Consider the following 21,998-nt stretch of genomic DNA (forward strand, 5'->3'; position numbering starts at 1 on the left):
AATTGTTGCAATTTTTGCAGCAACTACAACAGCTATTGCAACTTCTTTATTAGTTGTTGCAATAAATTCAGAAGCTCTTATACAACATCAGCACTTGTTTCAACAACTCTAACTGCTACTGTAAATTGTTTGAAATAAGCAGTTATACCCAGATGAATAATTGACACAAAACAACATTGCCTTACTTACCAAATGAGTAAAAATCACCTATGAAGCAATGCCCAATGCTATACGAAAAAAATCCAGTCCGAAAATTGAATATATCGGGTGGATTCTTTTTTTTTTTTGAGCAACTTTTTCGGGTGGATTCTATTGAAGAAGAAGAAGAAGAAGAAGAAGAAGAAGAAGAAGAAGAAGAAGAAGAAGAAGAAGAAGAAGAAGAAGAAGAAGAAGAAGAAGAAGAAGAAGAAGAAGAAGAAGAAGACGAAGAGGAGAGGAGGAGGAGGAGGAGGAGGAGGAGGAAAAGGAAGAAGAAGAAGAAGAAGAAGAAGAAGAAGAAGAAGAAGAAGAAGAGGAAGGGGAAGACGCAGAGGAAGGGAAAGAGGGAGAGAAAGGGGAAGAGGGAGAGGAAGAAGAGGAAGAGGAAGAGGAAGAGGAAGAGGGGGAAGAAGAGGAAGAAGAAGAAGAAGAAGAATAAGAAGAAGAAGAATAAGAAGAAGAAGAAGAAGAAGAGGAAGAAGAGGAAGAGGAAGAGGAAGAAGAGGAGGAGGAAGAAGAAGAAGAAGAAGAAGAAGAAGAAGAAGAAGAAGAAGAAGAAGAAGAAGAGGAGGAAGAAGAAGAGGAAGAAGAAGAGGAGGAAGAAGAAGAGGAAGAAGAAGAAGAAGAAGAGGAAGAAGAAGGGGAGGAGGAAGAAGAAGAAGAGGAGGAGGAAGAAGAAGAAGAAGAAGAAGAAGAAGAAGAAGAAGAAGAAGAAGAAGAAGAAGAAGAAGAAGAAGAAGAAGAAGAAGAAGAAGAAGAAGAAGAAGAAGAAGAAGAAGAAGAAGAAGAAGAAGACGAAGAAGAAGAAAAAGAAGGGGAGGAGGAAGAAGAGGAAGGGGAAGGAGGAAGGGGAAGAGGAAGAGGAAGGGGAGGAGGAAGGGGAAGAGGAAGAGGAAGGGGAAGAGGAGGGGGAGGGGGAGGAAGAGGGGGAGGAGGAGGAAGAAGAAGAAGAAGAAGAAGAAGAAGAAGAAGAAGAAGAAGAAGCAGAAGAAGTAGAATAATAAGAAGAAGGAGAAGGAGGGGGAGGAGAAGGAGAAGGAGAAGGAGGAGAAGGAGAAGGAGAAGGAGGAGAAGGAGAAGCAGGAGAAGGAGAAGGATGAGAATTTTAACGACCCGTTTGGTCATTATAGTTCTTTCAGCGTTTTCGCCCGTTTTCGAGAATCTATTAGCTCATTTTTTACCCAAAGAGATGTTGACATGCTTTCTGAGGTGTCTACACCGGATTCGGCTAACTTTTTTGAAAATATAGGCTTAAAGTGAAAAATATTTGACCCGAAGTTGACTTTTGGGAAACCGATCCTTTTGCGGAATTCTGTCAATTTCGAGAGGTTCAGATGGTCATTTAGAACTGGTGTGTGTAATTGGTTCGGTTCCCAATGCACTCGGATGCATTTCGAACTTGGGATGGGAAATTGGAATTAAGGCATCGGGGGTTGACTCGGTCAACACGACCTCCGTTGGGAATTTCAAGGCAACAGGCGCGTTCGTAGCACATGTTTATGTGAGACTACATGTCTGGTATGTGAGCAGATGGCCTCAAAAATTAGTCAAAAAATGGATCGTAAGAAAATCTTGGGTTAAGTTTCTGGTGTCTGGTGTCGGCTTTGGCGACACTAGTACCGCGGCAGTGGCAACGTTAGAGCAGCAGCCCTGCCACTGGAGTGGTCAATGACTTTTAGTCATTACCGCTGAAGCGGCTAGGTAGTCGCTGGGGAGGCGTCGCTGGAGCAGTCCAGGTACCGCTACAATGGTGACAAGCAGTGAATTTTCATTAAAAGTGTCTTAAATAAGTCCTAGACCCTCTTATTTCTTATCTCGATATTGGAGCTTGGGAAAACTGTTCTTGGATATAATTTGAAGAAATTCTTGGAGGTAAAACTTGCCTAATCCTTTACTCTTCCTTAATCACAATTATCTTAGATTTTACCCTCCCTTTAACAATCCCTTAGAGATGAAATTTGAGAGAGGGTTTTGGAAGAAAACCTCCCTAGATTATTATTGATAAATTGGTGATGTCCATGTTAGATATTGACAAATCTAAGCTTATTAATCAAGTACCTTCCACTTTTAACGTTGAATTTCAGATTCGAAGACTTAGGGTTTATACCCAATTTAGGAGTTTTTACTTGGAATCAGATTTAGGATAATCCTTAAGCTAAATCAACAATTGGTGGTTGGGTTATGATGACCTAGTACTCAATTAGGTATTTTGCCCTCGAATTTTCCGTTTTTCCCTTGTGGGCCTGTTTTCCCAATTTCTAGGGTTAAAATGGACCGAATTGAAGTAGTAACAAGATTTGTATCATTCTTCATGATTTCTAATATAGAATTCAATTATGCTTAGACTACTTTGGTTCCGAGGTTCAGCGGAAGGGCAAAGCAAAGGAGTGACTTATTGGTGTTGTGGTTCGGCAGTCCAGGTAGATTATGGCGTACCTTTGGTAAGACTTCGTATAGCGAAGCACATATTTAGATTATAATGTCGGAGACAGCATCTGAACCTTCGGGTACGGAGTCAAGTTGGATATTGCCTTAGGTTAGGCTCTGTTGTGTGTTGGGACTAGACACCTTGTTATGTGTGTTTGATTGTTCTATTGTGATGGTTTGATGCCATGAGTAGTTGGTGGATATTGGAATTTGTGTTTTGTCTTGACTCAAAGAGGATTGATATACCGTTGTTGGTACTTGAACTATGATGTATTGTTGGCGTAACCCTTTGTTGGTACTTGTGATATTGATATACTGTTGGTATTGGGATATGATACACTGTTGGCATACCCCTTTGTTGGTACTTGTGATATTGATATATTGTTGGCATACCACTGTTGGTATTGTGACATGATACATTGTTGGCATACCACTTTGTTTGTACTTGCGATATTGAACTTGGCAGTGCATAATTGATATGCGCATTGCACGCATTCTCACACATTCATGATACATGGCTGATACTCGATGATGACCCGGTATCATTGATTAAGTAAACTGATATTTCGATGAACTCTTTACTTGAGTGACTGTGAGAAGGCCGATGTCCGAGGTTCAATTTCGGAATCGTTGATTGTGTGAGACTGATATTTGACAGACTCTTTTACTAGAGTGATTGTGAGATGGGCGATGTCTGATGATCTATTTCGGCATCATTGTTGCATGGCCGATTCCGATGATATCTCGGAATCATTGTTAGTGCATGGACTCCGCGGGTCCCCCAGAGTGGTGCCGATGAGACTCCTCCTATGAGCAATTAGCTAGGGTCCCGTCTGTCTGTTGGCCAAAGATTCGGGATTGGTGGCACGTAGACTTCGCGAGTCACGCTAGGTTGTGCCACTGAGACGTCGATATTTTCATCCAGAGTACATGTGTACACCTCATCTGCATGGCATTACATAGCATTCATTCCATCATTGCATTACATTGCATTATGACTTGATTGAGACTCTTAGTGATTGGATTGTGATGATTAGATTTGATCGGTTATATTCGGACCTGACGTATTTGGGTTTAGATGCTTTACATAGGTGATGACGGATACTTGGTTGTGATCTTATTGTCCTATACCTGCTAGATTCCTTGCTTATCTACTTTATTTTCTGAATTGTGCTAGCTATGCTTAGTCGGCCGATGATGCCTACCAGTACTGTTGTTTGTACTGACCTGCACTTGCTGCATTCTTTTATGAATGCAGAGTACCAAGTTGGATCTACCTCTTTGACCCGTGGCTGATCGACTCTTCACCTTTCTCTTGAGTTTCCAGGGTGAGCATAGCGTCCGCTGACCTTGAAGACTTCCTATCATATGTCTTACTTTTATTTCATAGATATAGACATTTATGTATTAGTATTGCCAGACTGTACTATTCTCCTTAGATGCTCTTGTATTATTCAGACTACACCCTGGGGGTGTATATTGTCTTCCGTACTTTTACTACTATCTATCTACATATATCGAGAGACTTACATAATCATTCTATTTCGCTGTTTTAAATTCATTCTTCGTGTATTCGTTCATTGTTGGGTTGAGGGTTCACTTACAGAGGTGGGAAGGTAAGTACCCGCGCGGCCTATGAAAAATGGATCGTGACAAGTTGGTATCAGAGCCCTAGGTTACCCGGTCTTTAATACAAGAGTGTGTCTAGTAGAGTCTCGCGGATCGGTACGATGAGCTCCGTACTTATCTGCGGGAAGCTATGGGACATTTAGGAAATCTCACTTACTTTCTTTCTGCCGTGCTACTTTATTCAAATTGGTATCTAGAAACATCAAATTGGTATCTGACTTTTATCTCTTCTCTCACAGATGGTGAGGACTCAAGCTACTATAGCCCAAGGTCAGGTGCCAGAGCCCGCAGCTTCGGCTGGCACCCGAGGGCGAGTGACAACCAGACGGCGCGACAGAGCGAGAAGCGGCAGGGCTTCCCCAGCCAGGGGTAGAGCTCCGGCGGTAGGACAGCGCCGAGAGAGATCTCCGTCCCCCGAGCCCGAGGATGTGGCTCCAGCTCAGACACAGCCGGAGGTTACTTATGATCAAGCCATGCATGACACTATGGCCAGAGTGTTGTTTCATCTTGATGCCTAGTAGGCGGCAGGCGGTGTTACTACACCCGGAGGGGGTTCACAGACTAGGGTTGGGGCGCTGAGACCTGCGTGTACAGTACACCCCGCCGCAACTATGGCTTCTCGCATAGATGCGATACCCGCTCCTGGTGATGAGATTAAGCCCATGGAGTCTAACCAGGAGCTATTTGGGAGGTTCTGGAAGTTAGACCCGCCGAGGTTTGCTGGTACCTCGTCTAAGGATGCCTATGAGTTTATTCTTGATATGCATGAGTTGCTACACCGTATGGGGATAGTGGAAACCCATGGCGTTTATTATGTGTCCTACCAGTTTCGCAGCGATGCGAAGATGTGGTGGAGGTATTTCGTGACGTGCAGACCTGAGGGTTTTCCTCCTTTGACCTGGACTCAGTTCTACCAGGCCTTCCTTGAGAAGTATGTGCCCCGGTCTTTGAGAGAGGCACGTAGGGAGCATTTTTTACACCTTGAGCAGAGAGGCATGTCGTTGGAGTCCTATATGACCCGTTTCCTCTATTTGGCCCGTTACTCTACTACGCTAATCCCTATTGAGGCCGATAGGATCAGACACTTTGTTGGAGGACTAGTGGGTTCTTTACAGATTCCTTGTCTTCAGATGGAGTCTATGGAGGATTCCTTCCAGTCCATTATCGAGCATGCTTCTATGGTTGAGGTCTCTAAGGCCCGTGCTTTTGGTGGTGGTGACCAGAAGCCACGTCAGACTGGTAGTTATGGTGGTTCTGGTATGAGGGGCGCCGGTCAGTTTTCGAGGCCACCTCAGCCCTATTCCGGTCATCCTGTGCATTCAGCATTACCGGCTTCCTCTAGGGAGCCACCTAGGCAGAAAGCTCTTGAGAGTTCGTTCTCCAGACCAGTGGACTGGACTGCTTCATCCGGGTCTTCAGCTTCTGTGTTTCAGCACTCGACTCCTCTTACCTGTTACTCTTGTGGAGAGGTTGGGCATGTTTCCAGGAAGTGTCCTTGACCTAGGCAGGATTATCAGCCGTCGAGGAATCCTATATCGTCTGGTGGTCGTGGTGGGACTTCTCAGAGAGGCGGTGCTCAGTCAGGCCGCGATACTTCACATGATTCTAGAGGTAGGTCCCAGCCAGCTAGAGATTGTACTCAGAGTACGAGAGGAGGATCCCAGACTGGGCGTGGTGGAGCCCATTATTGCTCATTTCCTGGTAGGCCCGAGGCAGAGGCTTCAGATGCTGTGATCTCAGGTACCATTTCTGTCCATCATAGAGTAGCATTTATGTTATTTGATCCTGGATCCACTTACTCGTATGTAGCTACATTTTATGCCGTTGATTGGGATTTTCCTTGTGGTAGCATAGATATACATGTACATGTGTCTACTTCGATCGGTTGTGGTTGTTGATCGAGTTTACTGGTCTTGTTTGGTTACTTTTATAGGGTACGACACTTGGGTAGATTTGATGATTCTTGATGTCGTGGACTTTGATATTATATTGGGTATGTCTTGGCTTTCTCCTTATCACGCGATCTTGGACTTTCATGCCAAGATGATCACCTTAGCGATGACGGGCATACCTAGGCTTGAGTGGAGAGGTACTCCTAGTCCCGCTCCGAAGAAGATCATTTCCTTCATTCAGGCAAAGAAGTTAGTAAGTAAGGGGTGTTTAGCGTACTTGGCGCATGTTCATAATACGAAAGTTGCATCTCCACCTCTTAAGTCTATCCCTATTGTGAGTGAGTTCGCAGAGGTATTTTTGTCCGATTTGTCGGGTATGCCACCCGATCGCGACATTGATTTTTGTATCGACGTGGACCTGGGCATTCATCCTATTTCCATCCCACCATATCGAATGACACTTGCTGAGTTGAGGGAGCTTAAGGAATAATTGCAGGATTTATTGAGCAAAGGGTTCATTAAACCGAGTGTCTCCCCTTGGGGTGCTCCTCTGTTATTTGTGAAGAAGAAAGATGGAACTATGAGAATGTGTATTGATTACCACTAGTTGAACATGGTCACTATTCGGAACAATTGCCCTATGCCTCGTATTGATGATCTGTTTGACCAGCTTCAGGGTGCTTCGGTGTTTTCGAAGATTGATTTACGTTCCGGCTACCACCAATTGAAGATTAGGGCAGAGGATATCCCGAAGACAGCATTTCGGATGAGATATGGCTACTATGAGTTTTTAGTGATGTCTTTTGAGCATACCAATGCCCCGGCTGCATTTATGACCTTGATGAATGACATCTTTAGGCCGTTCCTTGATTCTTTTGTAATTGTGTTTATTGATGACTTCTTGGTGTATTCCAAGAGTAGAGTGGAGCATGAGAGCCATCTCCTTACTGTCCTTGGGTTGTTGAAGAAACACAGTTTGTTTGCTAAATTTTCTAAGTGTGAGTTCTGGTTGGAGTTAGTGGCATTCTTGGGTCATGTGATGTCTAAGGAGGGGATTATTGTTGATCCACAGAAGATTGAGGCTGTGAGGGGTTGGGAAAGGCCCGCTACTGTTACCGAGATTCGTAGTTTTGGGGGTTTGGCCAGTTATTACCGTCGCTTTGTGAAGGGTTTTGTTGCTACTGCTTCGTCCTTGACCAGATTGACTCAAAAGGATGTTCCTTTCCAGTGGATGGATGACTGTGAGGAGAGCTTTCAAACGCTCAAGCTACTTTTGACTACAGCCCCAATCCTAGCCTTACCTGTGGAAGGCAAAGACTTTGCTATCTATTGTGATGCTTCCGGTATGGGTTTGGGTGCGGTGTTGATGCAGGAGGGTAGAGTGATAGCTTATGCTTCCCGTCAGTTAAAGGTTCATGAGAAGAATTACCCTACCCATGATTTGGAGTTGTTAGTCGTAGTCTTCGCCTTGAAGCTTTGGAGGCATTACTTGTACGGTGTCCATTGTGAGGCCTTTACCAATCAACGTAGCCTTCAGCATGTGTTTACCCATAGAGATCGTAATTCTAGGCAGTGCCGATTGATGGAACTCCTGAAGGACTATGACATCTTTATTCTATATCATCCCGGAAAAGCCAATGTGGTGGTTGATGCCTTGAGTCGCAAGGCAGAGAGTATGGGGAGTTTAGCTCAATTGATTGCTTCCGTGCGCCCGTTGGCCATGGAGGTTCAGACTCTGCCCAGCAGTTTCGTCCGTCTTGATATTTCAACCCCGGACAGGATTTTGGCTTATATAGAGGCGAGGTCATCGTTATTGGATCGGATCATGGCTCACCAGTTTGAGGATGCTCAGTTGAGCAAGATTCGAGATAGGGTTTCGAGAGGTGAGGCCAAGGAGGCCGTGATTGATTCTGAGGGCATTTTGAGGATTAGAGGACGCGTATGCGTTCCTCGTGTTGGTGATTTGATTCAGTTGATCTTATCTGAGGCACATAGTTCTCGCTATTCCATTCATCCGGGGGAAACTAAGATGTACCGTGACTTGAGATAGCACTATTGGTGGAGCCGGATAAAGAGAGATATAGTTGATTTTGTGTCTAAATGTGGAAATTGTCAGTAGGTAAAATATGAGCACCAGCGGCCCGGTGGGGTACTTCAGAGGATGCCCATTCCCGAGTGGAAGTGGGAGAGGATTACCATGGATTTTGTCACGGGTCTTCCGAAGACCCTTGGCAAGTTTGATTCTATTTGGGTAATAGTGGATCGGTTGAGTCCGCTCACTTTGTTCCAGTTCAGGTTTCCTATACCGCGGAGAAGTTAGCTAAGATGTATATTTGGGATATTGTGAGATTGCATGGGATCCCTATCTCTGTTATATCTAATTGGGGTACTATCTTTACCTCCTGATTTTGGAGGGCATTTTATGAGGAGTTGGGTACTCGATTGGATCTTAGTACAGCTTTCCATCCCCAGACCGATGGCCAGTCTGAGTGGACCATTCAGGTGCCGAGGACATATTAAGAGCATGTGTTATTGATTTTGGTGGTCATTGGGACCAGCACTTACCCTTGGTAGAGTTTGCATACAATAACAGTTATCATTTGAGTATTGGTATGGCGCCTTTTGAGGCCTTGTATGGTACGAGGTGTAGATCTCTGATTGGTTGGTTAGATGGGTTCGAGGCTCGACCTGGGAGCACGGATCTATTGAGAGATTCCCTTGATAGAGTGAGAGTTATTCAGGCCAGGCTCGTGGCAGCACAGAGTCGGCAAAGATATATGCGGACCGGAAGGTCCGGGATTTAAAGTTTGCTATTGGTGACCAGGTTCTATTTAAGGTTTCACCCATGAAGGGTGTTATGAGGTTTGGTAAAACGGGCAAGTTAAGCCCCAGGTACATTGGTCCGTTTGAGATTGTGGATCGAATCGGCGATGTAGCTTATGAGTTAGCATCGCCGCCAGGTTTGGCGGGAGTTCATCCGGTCTTTCACGTTTCGATGCTGAAGAAATACCATGCCAACGGTACCTAAATTGTCCATTGGGATTCTGTTTTGCTTGATGAGAATTTGACTTATGAGGAGGAGCCTATCGCGATCTTGGATAGGCAGGTTCAGAAGTTAAGGTCAAAGGAGATTGTTTCTGTGAAGCTGCAGTGGAAGCACCGCCCTGTGGAAGAGGTTACTTGGGAGACTGAGTCCGATATGCATAGCCGATATCCCCAGTTGTTTACTGATTCAGGTATTTTCCCTACTTCCCTTCTTTTCTTCGCTCGAGGACGAGCAACGGTTCAATTGGTATCTGATGTAACGACCCGTTTGGTCGATATAGTTCTTTCGGCGTTTTTGCCCGTTTCGAAAAATTTATTAGCTCATTTTTTACCCAAAGGGATGTTGACACGCTTTCCGAGGTGTCTAGACCGGATTCGGGCAACTTTTGTGAAAATATAGGCTTAAAGTGAAAAATGTTTGACCCGAAGTTGACTTTTGGGCAAACGAACCTTTTTCGAAATTCCGTCGATTCCGAGAGGTTCGGATGGTGGTTTAGAACTAGTGTGTGTAATTGGTTCGGTTCCCAATGCACTCGGATGCATTTCAGACTTAGGATGGGAAATTGAAATTAAGGCACCGGGGTTTGACTCGGTCAACGAGACGTCCGTTGGGAATTTCGAGGCCACAGGCGCGTTCGTAGCGGGTTTTTATATGAGACTACGTGTCTGGTATGTGAGTAGATGGCCTCGAAAATTAGTCGGAAAATCGGATCGAAAGGAAATCTTGGGTTAAGTTTCTGGTGTCTGGTGCCCGCTTTGGCGGCACCAGTACCGCGGCAGCGGCACCGCTGGAGCGGTAGCCTTGCCGCTGGAGCGGTCAATGACTTGTAGTCATTATCGCTGAAGCGGCTAGGTGGTCGTTGGGGCGGCGCCGCTCGAGCAGTCCAGGTACCGCTACTGCGGTGACTGGTAGTGAATTTTCATTAAATGTGTCTTAAATAAGTCCGAGACCCTTATTATTTCTTATCTCGATATTGGAGCTTGGGGAAACTGTTCTTGGAGATAATTTAAAGAAATTCTTGGAGGTAAAACTTGCCTAATCCTTTACCCTTCGTTAATCACAATCATCTTAGATTTTCCCCTCCCTTTAACAATCCCTTAGAGATGGAATTTGAGAGAGGGTTTTGGAAGAACACCTCCCTAGATTATTATGGATAAATTGGTGATGTTCATGTTAGATATTGACTAATCTAAGCTTATTAATCAAGTATCTTCCACTTTTAACATTGAATTTCGGATTTGGAGACTTAGGGTTTATACCCAATTTGGGGGGTTTTACTTGGAATCAGATTTAGGCTAATATTTAAGCTAAATCAACAATTGGTGGTTGGGTTATGATTACATAGTACTCAATTTGGTATTTTTCTCTCGAATTTCCCGTTTTTCCCTTGTGGGCTCGTTTCCCCAATTTCTAGGGTTAAAATGGACCGAATTGAAACAGTAACAATATTAGTATCATAATTCATGATTTCTACTATAGAATTTGATTATACTTTGATACAAGAACGGATACGCGAAAACGAGAAATTAAGAAGATAAACAAAAGGAAAAGAAAAGATAGATAGATTGACACAAAAATAGGCACAATTAGGCAACCAAGGTTCTTCAATAACCAAGACCTCCTAATTACACTATAGATAGCACCAACCTCTTAGGATGACCTCAAGGGAATTGAATTCCCAAGCAACCAATCCTCTTAACAAACAATTATCAACAAGAGCCTACCAAAGGCCTCTCAAAAGTTTCTCTCTCTAGAGACAACTCTCAAAATCACTCATAAATTTATCAATTCATCAAAATCTAAAGTCATGAAATAAAAGACTAGCTATTTATACTAAGCTAATAAAAGAAGACCCTATTATTACATAAATGTCATTAATCAGGCAAGGGTCTTGTTTGGCTAGTCTTGTGGAGATGGAAATCTTGAATTTGAGAATGTGGTCTCTTGCAAACCTAGCCTTCCTTGCTCGTTTGACCACTTTGACCACTTTAATGCTCTTTCATCTCCAATCTGTCCTCTCCATGCTATCATCCAAACTTTGGCTCCGCGGGACGGTCCTTGAGGCAACTTGGCTTGCATTATTCTCCCCCTCTTGAAAAGGATTCATCTTCGAATCTAAACCTTGCAAAATCATAGGAGAGACAAACAACAACCATGTCCTCAAAAGATGAGGGTTAGTGTTAGGGTGGACAAGTCAACCATGCCAAGTAAGCACAAACTTGTGATATAGCCAAGTATCAACCATGTTCAAGAAAAATGAGCTCTCAAGTGGAGCACTATAGGCTTGGCTATCCCAAAGATTAAGAAATGATGATATTCTAAAGGGACCAATGGTTTGAAGAAACCAAGTTGGTACAACACACAAGTGATCCTCAAATGCAAAATGATACCATTCACACAAAGTTAGGGCTACACCGGGGTCAAAAGGGCTTTCATAAGTAATGGAAGAAGTAAGTACCCCAATAGGTCCCCGCCCCTCATCAAAGGCACTCCCAACAAAAGAATGACTCTCATGAATTTCATCATATGCAAAAATATAGTAAAGAAAGGTGTCACGCAAAATAACTTCATCTAGGGTGTCCTCAAATGTAGTTTCACTATTATACTCAAGAGCATGGTCAATCATACTACTACTATTCGGAACTCCCAAGGAAGAATTAGCAATTTGCAAACAAGTTTCACCTTCCTTTTGAACACTTCCCCTCCCCATAAGTGGATCACAATTCCTCAAGGGAGGATCTCCATCATAGGGAAGAGTGTTATCATCCCATAGTGGATTTTCAAATATCATGTAGCCACCAAAAGTGGCCACACTTTCAACATTACAAAACATCCTACTAAGTACTTCACTCTCAATAGTCACGTCATCCTCAAATAAAACATTATCCTTTACAAGAGAGTAATCCATGAACAATGAGGAGTCAAAGCATGTCATTTCACTCTCAAAAGAACCAATGTCATCTTGCAATGCATTTTCATTCACATGACTAGAGACATGACACATATCACCACTACAAATTTGAGTCTTATCACATGACACTAAAATAAGATCAAGAGACTCATTTTGACATGAAACAAACAAAGGTGAGATGTTACATTCTTTCAATTGACCAACTACATCAACATCATCACTAACTAGAGTACATTAAGCACATCACAAGGATCCTCAAGTAGTGAATTATCACGACAAATAAGTTGATTAATACAAATTTCAACACTAGTTGGTAGCATGTCAAGCTCACAAGATTTACTAACATAATTACCACATGACAATGTACTACCATGAAATTCACAAGTGTCAACACTAGGTGGACACAAATCGATCTTGCAAGAAGAATCAATTTGGTCATCAAAAGGATCAACTAGTGTTTGAACATTTTCAATTGATAATCCTAGTCCATTCAAAGCACAAGTGTCAACACTAAGTGGACACAAATCGACCTTGCAAGAAAGATCAATTCGGTCATCAATAGGATCAACTAGTGTAGGGACATTTTCAATAATGACATTATCAATACATGGCAATGAATTATCAAGCTCAATGCAAGGCAAACTAACTCTCATACTCGAATTGACATCAAAATAACTCAAAGAAATAAGAGTATTAGGATAAGTTATTTTACCTTGCTTCCTCTCTTTTGGCTTCTTCTTTTGGGAAGTGGTTTTGCTCTTATACCCCCTTTGATGTGGTTCGGGAGAATGGCATCTCAATTCCCTCTTCAATGCATGCCAAGTATTGCTTCCCATCTTGTATGCCCAATAGTGTGCAAGCTTCTTCTCAAAAGTTCGAATAGCCAATTTCATCTTCTTTTCTTATGGATAGTTGCAACTAGCAAAAATTCCATCCATCGTCAATTCCCATTTCTCATATTCTTCTCCACTAGCTTCCATAGTAAAGGTAGGCCATTTCACATTGGTTTCTTGCGTCTTTACACTTGGATTCTTTCTAGGAAGTATGCGTGGAAAGAGAAGTTTCTCCCTTTTATCCACTACATACCGATGCCAATCTTGCTCATACGGGATCCCACGTACTTCAAACCAAGCAAATCCCAAGCACAAGTCGCATGTATCCATATGAAGCACTTCACACCATACTTCTCTTGATAATCCCCAAAAGAGAAGAATACCTTCACCATCTTCTCAACCCAATATCCCCTTGTATCACGGTAAGGGTCTCTTTTCCTAACACAAGACAATCCTAGCCATATGACCGCTTGAGGGGTAATGTAACAATCACGAAAGTAATCATCAATTTCAAGGAAAACTCCCTCATATTTCGACACTTTCGCTAACGTTGAGTGAAACCTTCCATTAGGCTCACCTTTCATCTTGGCCTTAGGTTGTGCTCTACTCACAACACTTTGATCGTCACATGAATCGAAATCCATGGAGAAGTACTTACAAAGAACACTTAGAAAACACGTTAGTAGTAAACAAACCTCACCACACTCGTGTTTACACTCTTTATGCTTGGCTAGCACCACTCAAATTAACTCACACTCTTTTGCCTTTTACCACTCAATTAGATCGCCTGTTTTTTATTATTGTTTGGATTCGATTGCTTGCAAGGTGCTCAATTACTACTCGAGATCAGAATAGATTCTTGTTAGACTCGAAGAAAAAAGGATGACCCAATTAAAACAAATGCACTTGAATCAAGAAATTAACGATGAAGTTGTAAAATGAGAAAAGAACGAAAAAAATTGGCATGAAAGAAAGGACTCAAGAACTAATTAACAACCAAGTATGGATCAATTACTAGTTGTTAATTAGCTATGAGAATCAAAGAAATGAGAAGAAGAAGTTACCAAACCTTGGCCAAACACTTAGACAAATTTGGGAAGTTTTTGGCCAACACTTAGAAATTTTGGAACTGCTTGCAGCATGTTTTTATAACGCGCATAACTTTTTCTGCAGACCGCTGATTCAACGGCTTGTTGATTCGGAAAGTAGACTCTCTGAACTTCATTTTAGATATATTATGGGCCCCGTAACTCTTTATATACACAGAGATATACCCCTCTCAATTTGGACCAAGATCTGCCAACACATAGAAATTTTTTCTAAGTGTTAAAAAAAAAATTACTCTCTGAATGTGGGCTCCACGCGCCCATCAGGTACGACTGGGACAGATCTAACGCGTGTGCTAACGTGGAGGATGACGTCAGCGGTGATGTGGCATTTGCTCTTCCTTTTTTTTTTTTTGAGATCCGATTTTTTTCTTTTTTCTTTTTTTAAATCTGATTTTTTTTTCTGAGCCCACACAAACACTTTTCACCCCTTTTACTTGAAGACTTTGGGTCAAATACCCTCTTTGGTCTTCTTCTTCTTCCTCTTGAAGATTTGAAGATCTTCAAGAACACCAATAACTTTCAAAATTTCAACTCCTTCAAAACAACTCCTCTTTGCCCCAAATTTTGGATCTAAGCTCTCTTCCACTAGAAGAACAAAGCCCAATGATTTTTATCTTTCAATCAATCTTCAATACCCACTTTGAGTTCTTCAAGTTCTTCAAAACTTCAAAACTCAACAATGGAAGATCCTTCAAAAATACTCCAAATTACTTCAAATTTCGGATTCTTAACCTTCTTCACTAGAAGAACAGAACCCAATAACTTTGAAGCTCCAATTTCTATTTTTTTCTTCAAAACCCACTTTCAAGTTCTTCAACTTTTATGCTCCAACAATGGTGAATGACTCAATATGACTCCAAATAGCTTGAAACTTAAGATCTAGGCTCAAATAACACTAGGGAACTCAAATCTAGTGTCAAAAATAACAAATAAGCAAGGATCAAACAATATTTTGAATTTTTGAATTTCATAAAAAAAAATGTGATTTTTGATTTATTTTTTTTAAGAATTAAAATCCAAGACTAGATTTGTGGAAACAAATCTATTCCAAGCTCTGATACCAATTGATACAAGAACGGATACGCGAAAACGAGAAATTAAGAAGATAAACAAAAAGAAAAGAAAAGATAGACAAATTGACACGAAAATAGGCACAATTAGGCAACCAAGGTTCTTCAATAACCAAGACCTCCTAATTACACTCTAGATAGCACCAACCTCTTAGGATGACCTCAAGGGAATTGAATTCCCAAGCAACCAATCCTCTCAACAAACAATAATCAACAAGAGCCTACCAAAGGCCTCTCAAAAGTTTCTCTCTCTAGAGACAACTCTCAAAATCACTCATAAACTTATCAATTCATCAAAATCTAAAGTCATGAAATAAAAGACTAGCTATTTATACTAAGCTAATAAAAGAAGACCCTATTATTACATAAATGTCATTAATCAGGCAAGGGCCTTGTTTGGCTAGTCTTGTGGAGATGGAAATTTTGAATTTGCGAATGTGGCCTCTTGCAAACCTAGCCTTCCTTGCTCGTTTGACCACTTTAATGCTCTTTCATCTCCAATCCGCCCTCTCCATGCTATCATCCAAACTTTGGCTCCACGGAACGGTCCTTGAAATGTCCTCGAGGCAATTTGGCTTGCATCATGCTTAGACTACTTTGGTTCTGAGGTTCAGCGGAAGGGCAAAGCAAATGAGTGACTTGTTGGTGTTGCGGTTCAGCTGTCTAGGTAGGTTATGGCTTACCTTTGGTGAGACTTCATATAGCGAAACGCATATTTAGATTATAATGTCGGAGACAACATGTGAACCTTCGGGTACGGAGTCGGGTTGGATATTTCCTTAGGTTGGGCCCTGTTGTATGTTGGGACTAGCCACCCCGTTATGTGTGTTTGATTGTTCTATTGTGAGGGTTTAATGCCATGAGCAGTTGGTGGATATCAGAATCTGTGTTATTGTCTTGACTGAGAGAGGATTGATATACCGTTGTTGGTACTTAAACTATGTTGCATTGTTGGTGTACCCCTTTATTGGTACTTGTGATATTGATATATTGTTGGCATACCTCTGTTGGTATTGTGATATGATACATTGTTGACGTACCCCTTTGTTAGTACTTGTACTATTGATATACTGTTGTCTTACCTCTGTTGGTATTGTGATATGATACATTGTTGGCATACCCCTTTGTTGGTACTTGCGATATTGAACTTGCTTGTGTATAATTGATATACGCATTGCACGCATTCTCACACATTCATGATGCATGGCCGATACCCGGTGATGATCCGGTATCATTGATTGAGTAAACTGATATTTTGATGAACTCTTTACTTGAGTGATTATGAGAAGGCCGATGTCCGAGGTTCAATTTCGGAATCGTTGATTGTGTGAGACTGATATTTGACAGACTCTTTTACTAGAGTGATTGTGAGATGACCGATGTCCGATGATCTATTCCGGCATCGTTGTTGCATGGCCGATTCCGATGATATCCCGAAATCGTTGTTAGTACGTGGACTCCGCAGGTCCCTCAGAGTGGTGCCAATGAGACTGCCCCTGTGAGCAATTAGCCAGGGTCCCGTTTGTCTGTTGGGCAAAGATCCGGGACGGGTGGCACTTAGACTTCGCAAGTCACGCTGGGTTGTGCTACTAAGACATCGATATTTCCGTCTGGAGTACATGTGTACACCTCATCTGCATGGCATTACATAGCATTCATTCCATCATTGCACTGCATTGCATTATGACTTGATTAAGACTCTTAGTGATTGGATTGTGATGATTGCATTGGATCGGATATATTCGGACTTGACGTATTTGGGTTTAGATGCTTTACATAGGCGATGACGGATACTTGGTTGTGATCATATTGTCCTATACCCGTTAGATTCCTTGCTTATCTACTTTATTTTCTGAATTGTGCTAGTTATGCTTAGTCGGCCGATGATGCCTACCAGTACTGTTGTTTGTACTGACCTGCACTTGCTGCATTCTTTTATGAATGCAGAGTACCAAGTTGGATCTACCTCTTTGACCCGTGGCTGATCGACTCTTCACATTTCTCTCGAGTTTCCAGGGTGAGCATGGCGTCCGCTGACCTTGAAGACTTCCTATCATATGTCTTACTTTTATTTCATAGACATAGACATTTATGTATTAGTATTGCCAGACTGTACTATTCTCCTTAGATGCTCTTATATTATTCAGACTAGACCCTGGGGGTGTATATTGTCTTTCGTACTTTTACTACTATCTATCTACATATATCGTGAGACTTAACGTAACTGTTCTATTCAGACTAGAGGAGTTCCACTAGCTCTTGAAGTTTTGGGTGCTTATTTGTCTGATAAAAAGCTCGATGAATGGAAAAATGCTTTGGAGAAATTAAAGACGACTCCTTCTAATGATATTCATACAAAACTTTTGATGCACTTCCTGATGATTTTACAAAGGCTGTTTTCCTTGATATTGCTTGTTTCTTCACCCAAATCAAAAAGAGTAAGGCTATAACTATGTTCAAAGCTTGTAGTTTCTATCCTGAGGTTGAAATCTGTGAATTGATAGACAAGTCATTGTTAAAAATCGATGAAAATAAGTATCTGAACATGCATGATTTGATTAAGGATATGGGACGAGAAATTGTTCATAGAGAATCACCAGATAACCCAGGCGGACGTAGTAGATTATGGTACTCTAATGACATTTGTGATCTGCTCACAAGATACATGGTATCAAATCGTTCAATTAATTAGTTCATAAAAGTTGTTCCGTTTTCAATGATTCTCTCTCTTTATAGTATATATTATTGTTACGTATTCCTTGCTTACAGGGTACAAGAGCAGTCGAAGCAATAATCTTTGAATCTCCAGATCTGAAGGATGTTCCTTTGAATACAAAAACATTTGAAAAGATGGGCAAGTTAAGACTCTTACAAATCAATCATGTGCAGCTATATGGAAGTTTTCAATACCTTCCCAAATCATTAAAATGTTTGAGCTAGCACTATTGTCCAATGAAATATTTACCATTTGATTTTTGTTTGGAGAATGTTGTTCTTCTCGACATTTCTTATAGTAATTTCTAAGAATTCCAAGGGCCTTTCGAGGTTTGACTTTTCTTCTGACATAATTTCTAAATTATCTTTTGGAAACTTTTAAAAAGAATTTAATCTTTTTTCTATTCTTTTTTGTTCTTCTTTTGAAAGCAGTGTTACAAGTGTTTGAAGCTAATGATATTCAGCAACTGTGTGAACCTCAAGATATCTCCAAAGTTTGCTGGTTTACATCGTCTTGAGGTATTATCATTTGGTCACTGCTCAAATTTAATGGGGTTGGACACAACAATTGGAGATCTGAAGAGACTTCGTATTTTAGATGTGTCTGATTGCGAGAAACTACGGAAACTCCCAAGAAGAATCTACGAGTTAAAATCACTTGAAAATTTAAATCTCGAGCGCTGCTCAAAACTGGAAGAATTGCCTGATGATTTGGGAAAGTTGGCAGGTCTAAAACGATTGAATCCAGTTGCAACAGCTATCAAAAGAGTACCCAGTTCTGTTGGACATTTAAAGAACTTGGAGATGCTACAGCTATCACATGACTTCCTAATTAAAAGACAATTTAAATTTTCTGACATATTTCGAACTTGGTTGCAACCAGAAAGAATCCTTAGTCAAGGGGGGTATTTACCTTCATCAGTTTCAAGTTTAAGTGCTTTAAAAGATTTACAAATTGAGAACTGCGATATGTCTGAAGTTGATATTCCCTTTTCTCTTGCGAGTTTATCATCTCTACAGAATCTATGTTTTAGGAAAAATAAGTTCCATGCCATACCCTTCAACGTTTGTGACCTTTCTGGTCTCAAACATCTCGATGTAAGTGACTGTCCAAATCTTCAAAGCATCTCTAAACTTCCTCTCACTCTTCAGAAACTCACTGCTTCTGCGTGCAAGTCATTAGAAAGATTTCCCACTTTTTCCGACTTGAAAAGGTTGGAGGAATTGGAATTAGATCGTTGTGAAATGTTGATGGAGATTCAAGGCTTGGAGAATCTTGATTCTGTTAGACAAGTATACTTATGGAGCTGCAAGACTTTTGGAAGAACACTAGATGTAGCTAACTTGACTCCATTGAAGGACTTGGACCTTAGTCACTGCGAAAGATTGATTGAGATTCGAGGCTTGGAGAACATTCACTCCATACGCTACATCAACTTATTCAATTGCAAAGCCCTTGAAAATCCTTTCACTGAAGACTTCTTCAAAGTAAGTAAGTATAGAGCTTTACTAGCTTTGCCCTCTCTAGTTTTCAACTTCTAACGTCTTTTAAAGAAGTTCATTTTAATGTTATCCCCACTTATCCTACAAACTTATGGTGTTACTTATAATTTGCATGAAACAGGGCCCATTATGAACATGGCAGTGAGCTCCGGCTAGGGCTTTGCAATAGCAAGGTTCCGGATTGGTTTAGCTACGAAGTAGATGGATGTTCAATGTGCTTCAATATGCCACTACAGGTTGAGAGTACATTCTTAGGCATGTTTCTTTGGATTGTTAATGGAACCGTGGATGAAACCAAAAATATTTATCCTGAAGCCACCATAGTAGATCTAACTAATGGCATGGAGTTTAACCATCGTCTGTGGACAACCATATCCTTTGCAGAAAATTCGTCCATCCATTACATACCACCAGATTACTTCAAATGCGCTGTTAAAGGAAGAGAAAGGATGAGCATTCATATCGAAAGCTATGACTTTCCAACTGAAGATTTTGTGAAGAAATCTGGAGTTTATCTATTGTATAAAGACAAGAATGGCTAGGTTCATTCTGTGTCTGCGAGTTCTTCCCTTTTTTGACAGTGGAAATGAAGTGACAATCAACCATTCTTGTAGAGAGTAAGAGTGGAATCTGATTCAGCTCAGCTAGGATTTAGAAGACAGAATCCAATGCAAAACATTGACGTAGCCATCTACGCTTAGCAGTATCCCTCATTTTTTTTGTGGCTATTAAAGTTCTGCGAGGATTTCTGATGAAGGTGACACTTGATTCATAAATGTTGTTTCTGCCAGGGCTTATGAGAAGGATGCTGAATATTCTTCAAGTTGATTATTTAGAAGAAAAAAAAGTGTATTAGTGTTAGAAAAGGTAAGCATTCATATTTATGCTCTGCCAACATCTCCTCCCAAAACAAAACCCCAAGATGAAAAAAAGAACCATTAGGGCGAACATTTAGTTGATAATTGTAGGAGTTCTCTATAGATGAGGGCCTCTGCAATTTAAAAGGGTGAATGAGATGTACGTGTTTGTCTTTATAATACATTGAAGGTTGCAGGCAATAAAACTAGATCATGATACCTAGTTGTTTATTTCTATTGCGGTATAATATCTTTATATTATTTGATATTATTTGGTAGCATATTTTTATGGAGATAATTACCATATATTAGTTAGTTTCCTTGTTTCACTAATTACCATATTTTCCTTGTTTCACTAGGGTTCAAGATTGTATCCTATATATATTCTCTCTTGGTGAATGAATGGAACAAGTCAAGATTGTATAGTTTCTACATGGTATCAGGCCACACATTTTTTTTCTTCTCTTCATCGTAAATTTTCATGGCAGGTGACGCCGTACCTCCTCCACCACCACCCAAAATTGAGTCTAATTCTCCCTATTTTATCGGTCTTCAAGACCGACCCGAGGACTATATCACGGCTACTCATTTCAAGGGCGCATCAAATAACGCTGCCATCGGTCAGCACTTTACTTCCGATCAATGGAAGGCTATTACGGGATCTTTTGGTAATGCTACAATTCCCGAAAATCGCTTGAATGGTAAGTTTGATGTTTTTTCTTGGATTATTGACACTGGTGCTACTTATCATGTTACCGGTGAGAAATCTTGGTTGTTTGATGTTCATACTGTTGATTGTCCTATTGGTTTGCCTAATGGTGAAACGGTGCTTGCTTCTTTGGAAGGTTCTGTTCGACTGTCAGATAAAATCACCTTACATCATGTCCTTTATGTGCCTTATTTACGTTGTAACTTACTCTCCGTCCCCCAACTTACTGATAATTTACATACTATTGTCTCTTTTAATTCTTATATGTGTGCTATTCATGACCCACTGAAGGAGCTGATTGGAACGGGAGTCAGGAGGGACGGACTATACTATTTTAGCAAACCGGACGTGGTGCAACATGTGTCTACTGTCGTGGCAACGTCCGCATTGGAATTGTGGCATCGACGATTGGGGCATCCTTCCGAGAGAGTAGTTAAGTTGCTTCCTCATGTCAGTAGTGATAAGAGTAGTTTAGCAAAGGATTGTGAAGTGTGTTTACGTGCTAAGCATCCTAGAGACAAATTTCCTTTAAGTGATAATAATGCATCTAGAATATTTAAGAAAATACATTGTGATTTGTGGGGCCCATATCGCCATGTTTCGTCGTGTGGAGCTCGTTATTTTTTAACAATTGTTGATGATTTTTCCCGAGCTGTTTGGATTTACTTGTTGGTTGATAAAACAGAAGTGTTTCCGATGTTTATGGCTTTTGTTGCTATGGTTGATCGACAATTTAATCAAACAATTAAAGTTGTACAAAGTGATAATTGTACAGAATTTAATTGTTTGATCGATTATTTTTCCGCCACTGGTATTTTGTTTCAAACCTCTTGTGTGGGTACTCCGCAACAGAATGGGAGGGTAGAGAGGAAGCATAAACATGTGTTGAATATTGCGAGGGCTCTCAGATTTCAGGTCAATTTGCCTATTTTTTTCTGGGGTGAATGTGTTCTTGCTGCATCTTATCTCATAAATCGTACCCCCACACCCAAATTGAAAAATAAAACACCTTTTGAAATTTTATTCAATAAACCTCCTTCTTTTGATGCTATTCGTACTTTTGGGTGTTTGTGCTTTGCTCATAATCAAAAAACTCAGG

General features: G+C 41.1%; 1 protein-coding gene across 1 annotated transcript; it reads left to right on the forward strand.

The window, feature by feature from the left end:
- The first annotated feature begins 17,567 nt into the window (after positions 1-17,567).
- Positions 17,568-19,875, forward strand: LOC132611294 (disease resistance protein RPV1-like). The gene is made up of 4 exons (XM_060325728.1): positions 17,568-17,783; positions 17,885-17,998; positions 18,263-19,318; positions 19,570-19,875. Exons 1-4 carry the CDS (start codon positions 17,568-17,570, stop codon positions 19,873-19,875), a joined length of 1,692 nt encoding a protein of 563 aa, XP_060181711.1.
- Positions 19,876-21,998: the final 2,123 nt, after the last annotated feature.

The sequence above is a fragment of the Lycium barbarum genome, chromosome 1 (genome assembly GCF_019175385.1).
Source record: "Lycium barbarum isolate Lr01 chromosome 1, ASM1917538v2, whole genome shotgun sequence".
NCBI lineage: Eukaryota > Viridiplantae > Streptophyta > Magnoliopsida > Solanales > Solanaceae > Lycium > Lycium barbarum.

Excerpts from the sequence above, each read along its gene's own strand:
- LOC132611294 (XM_060325728.1), top strand. The coding sequence starts at position 17,568 with ATGTTCAAAGCTTGTAGTTTCTATCCTGAGGTTGAAATCTGTGAATTG. Across the intron at positions 17,784-17,884 it reads ATCTGCTCACAAGATACATG|GGTACAAGAGCAGTCGAAGC; the intron begins GTATCAAATCGT and ends CCTTGCTTACAG. Across the intron at positions 17,999-18,262 it reads GACTCTTACAAATCAATCAT|TGTTACAAGTGTTTGAAGCT; the intron begins GTGCAGCTATAT and ends TTTTGAAAGCAG.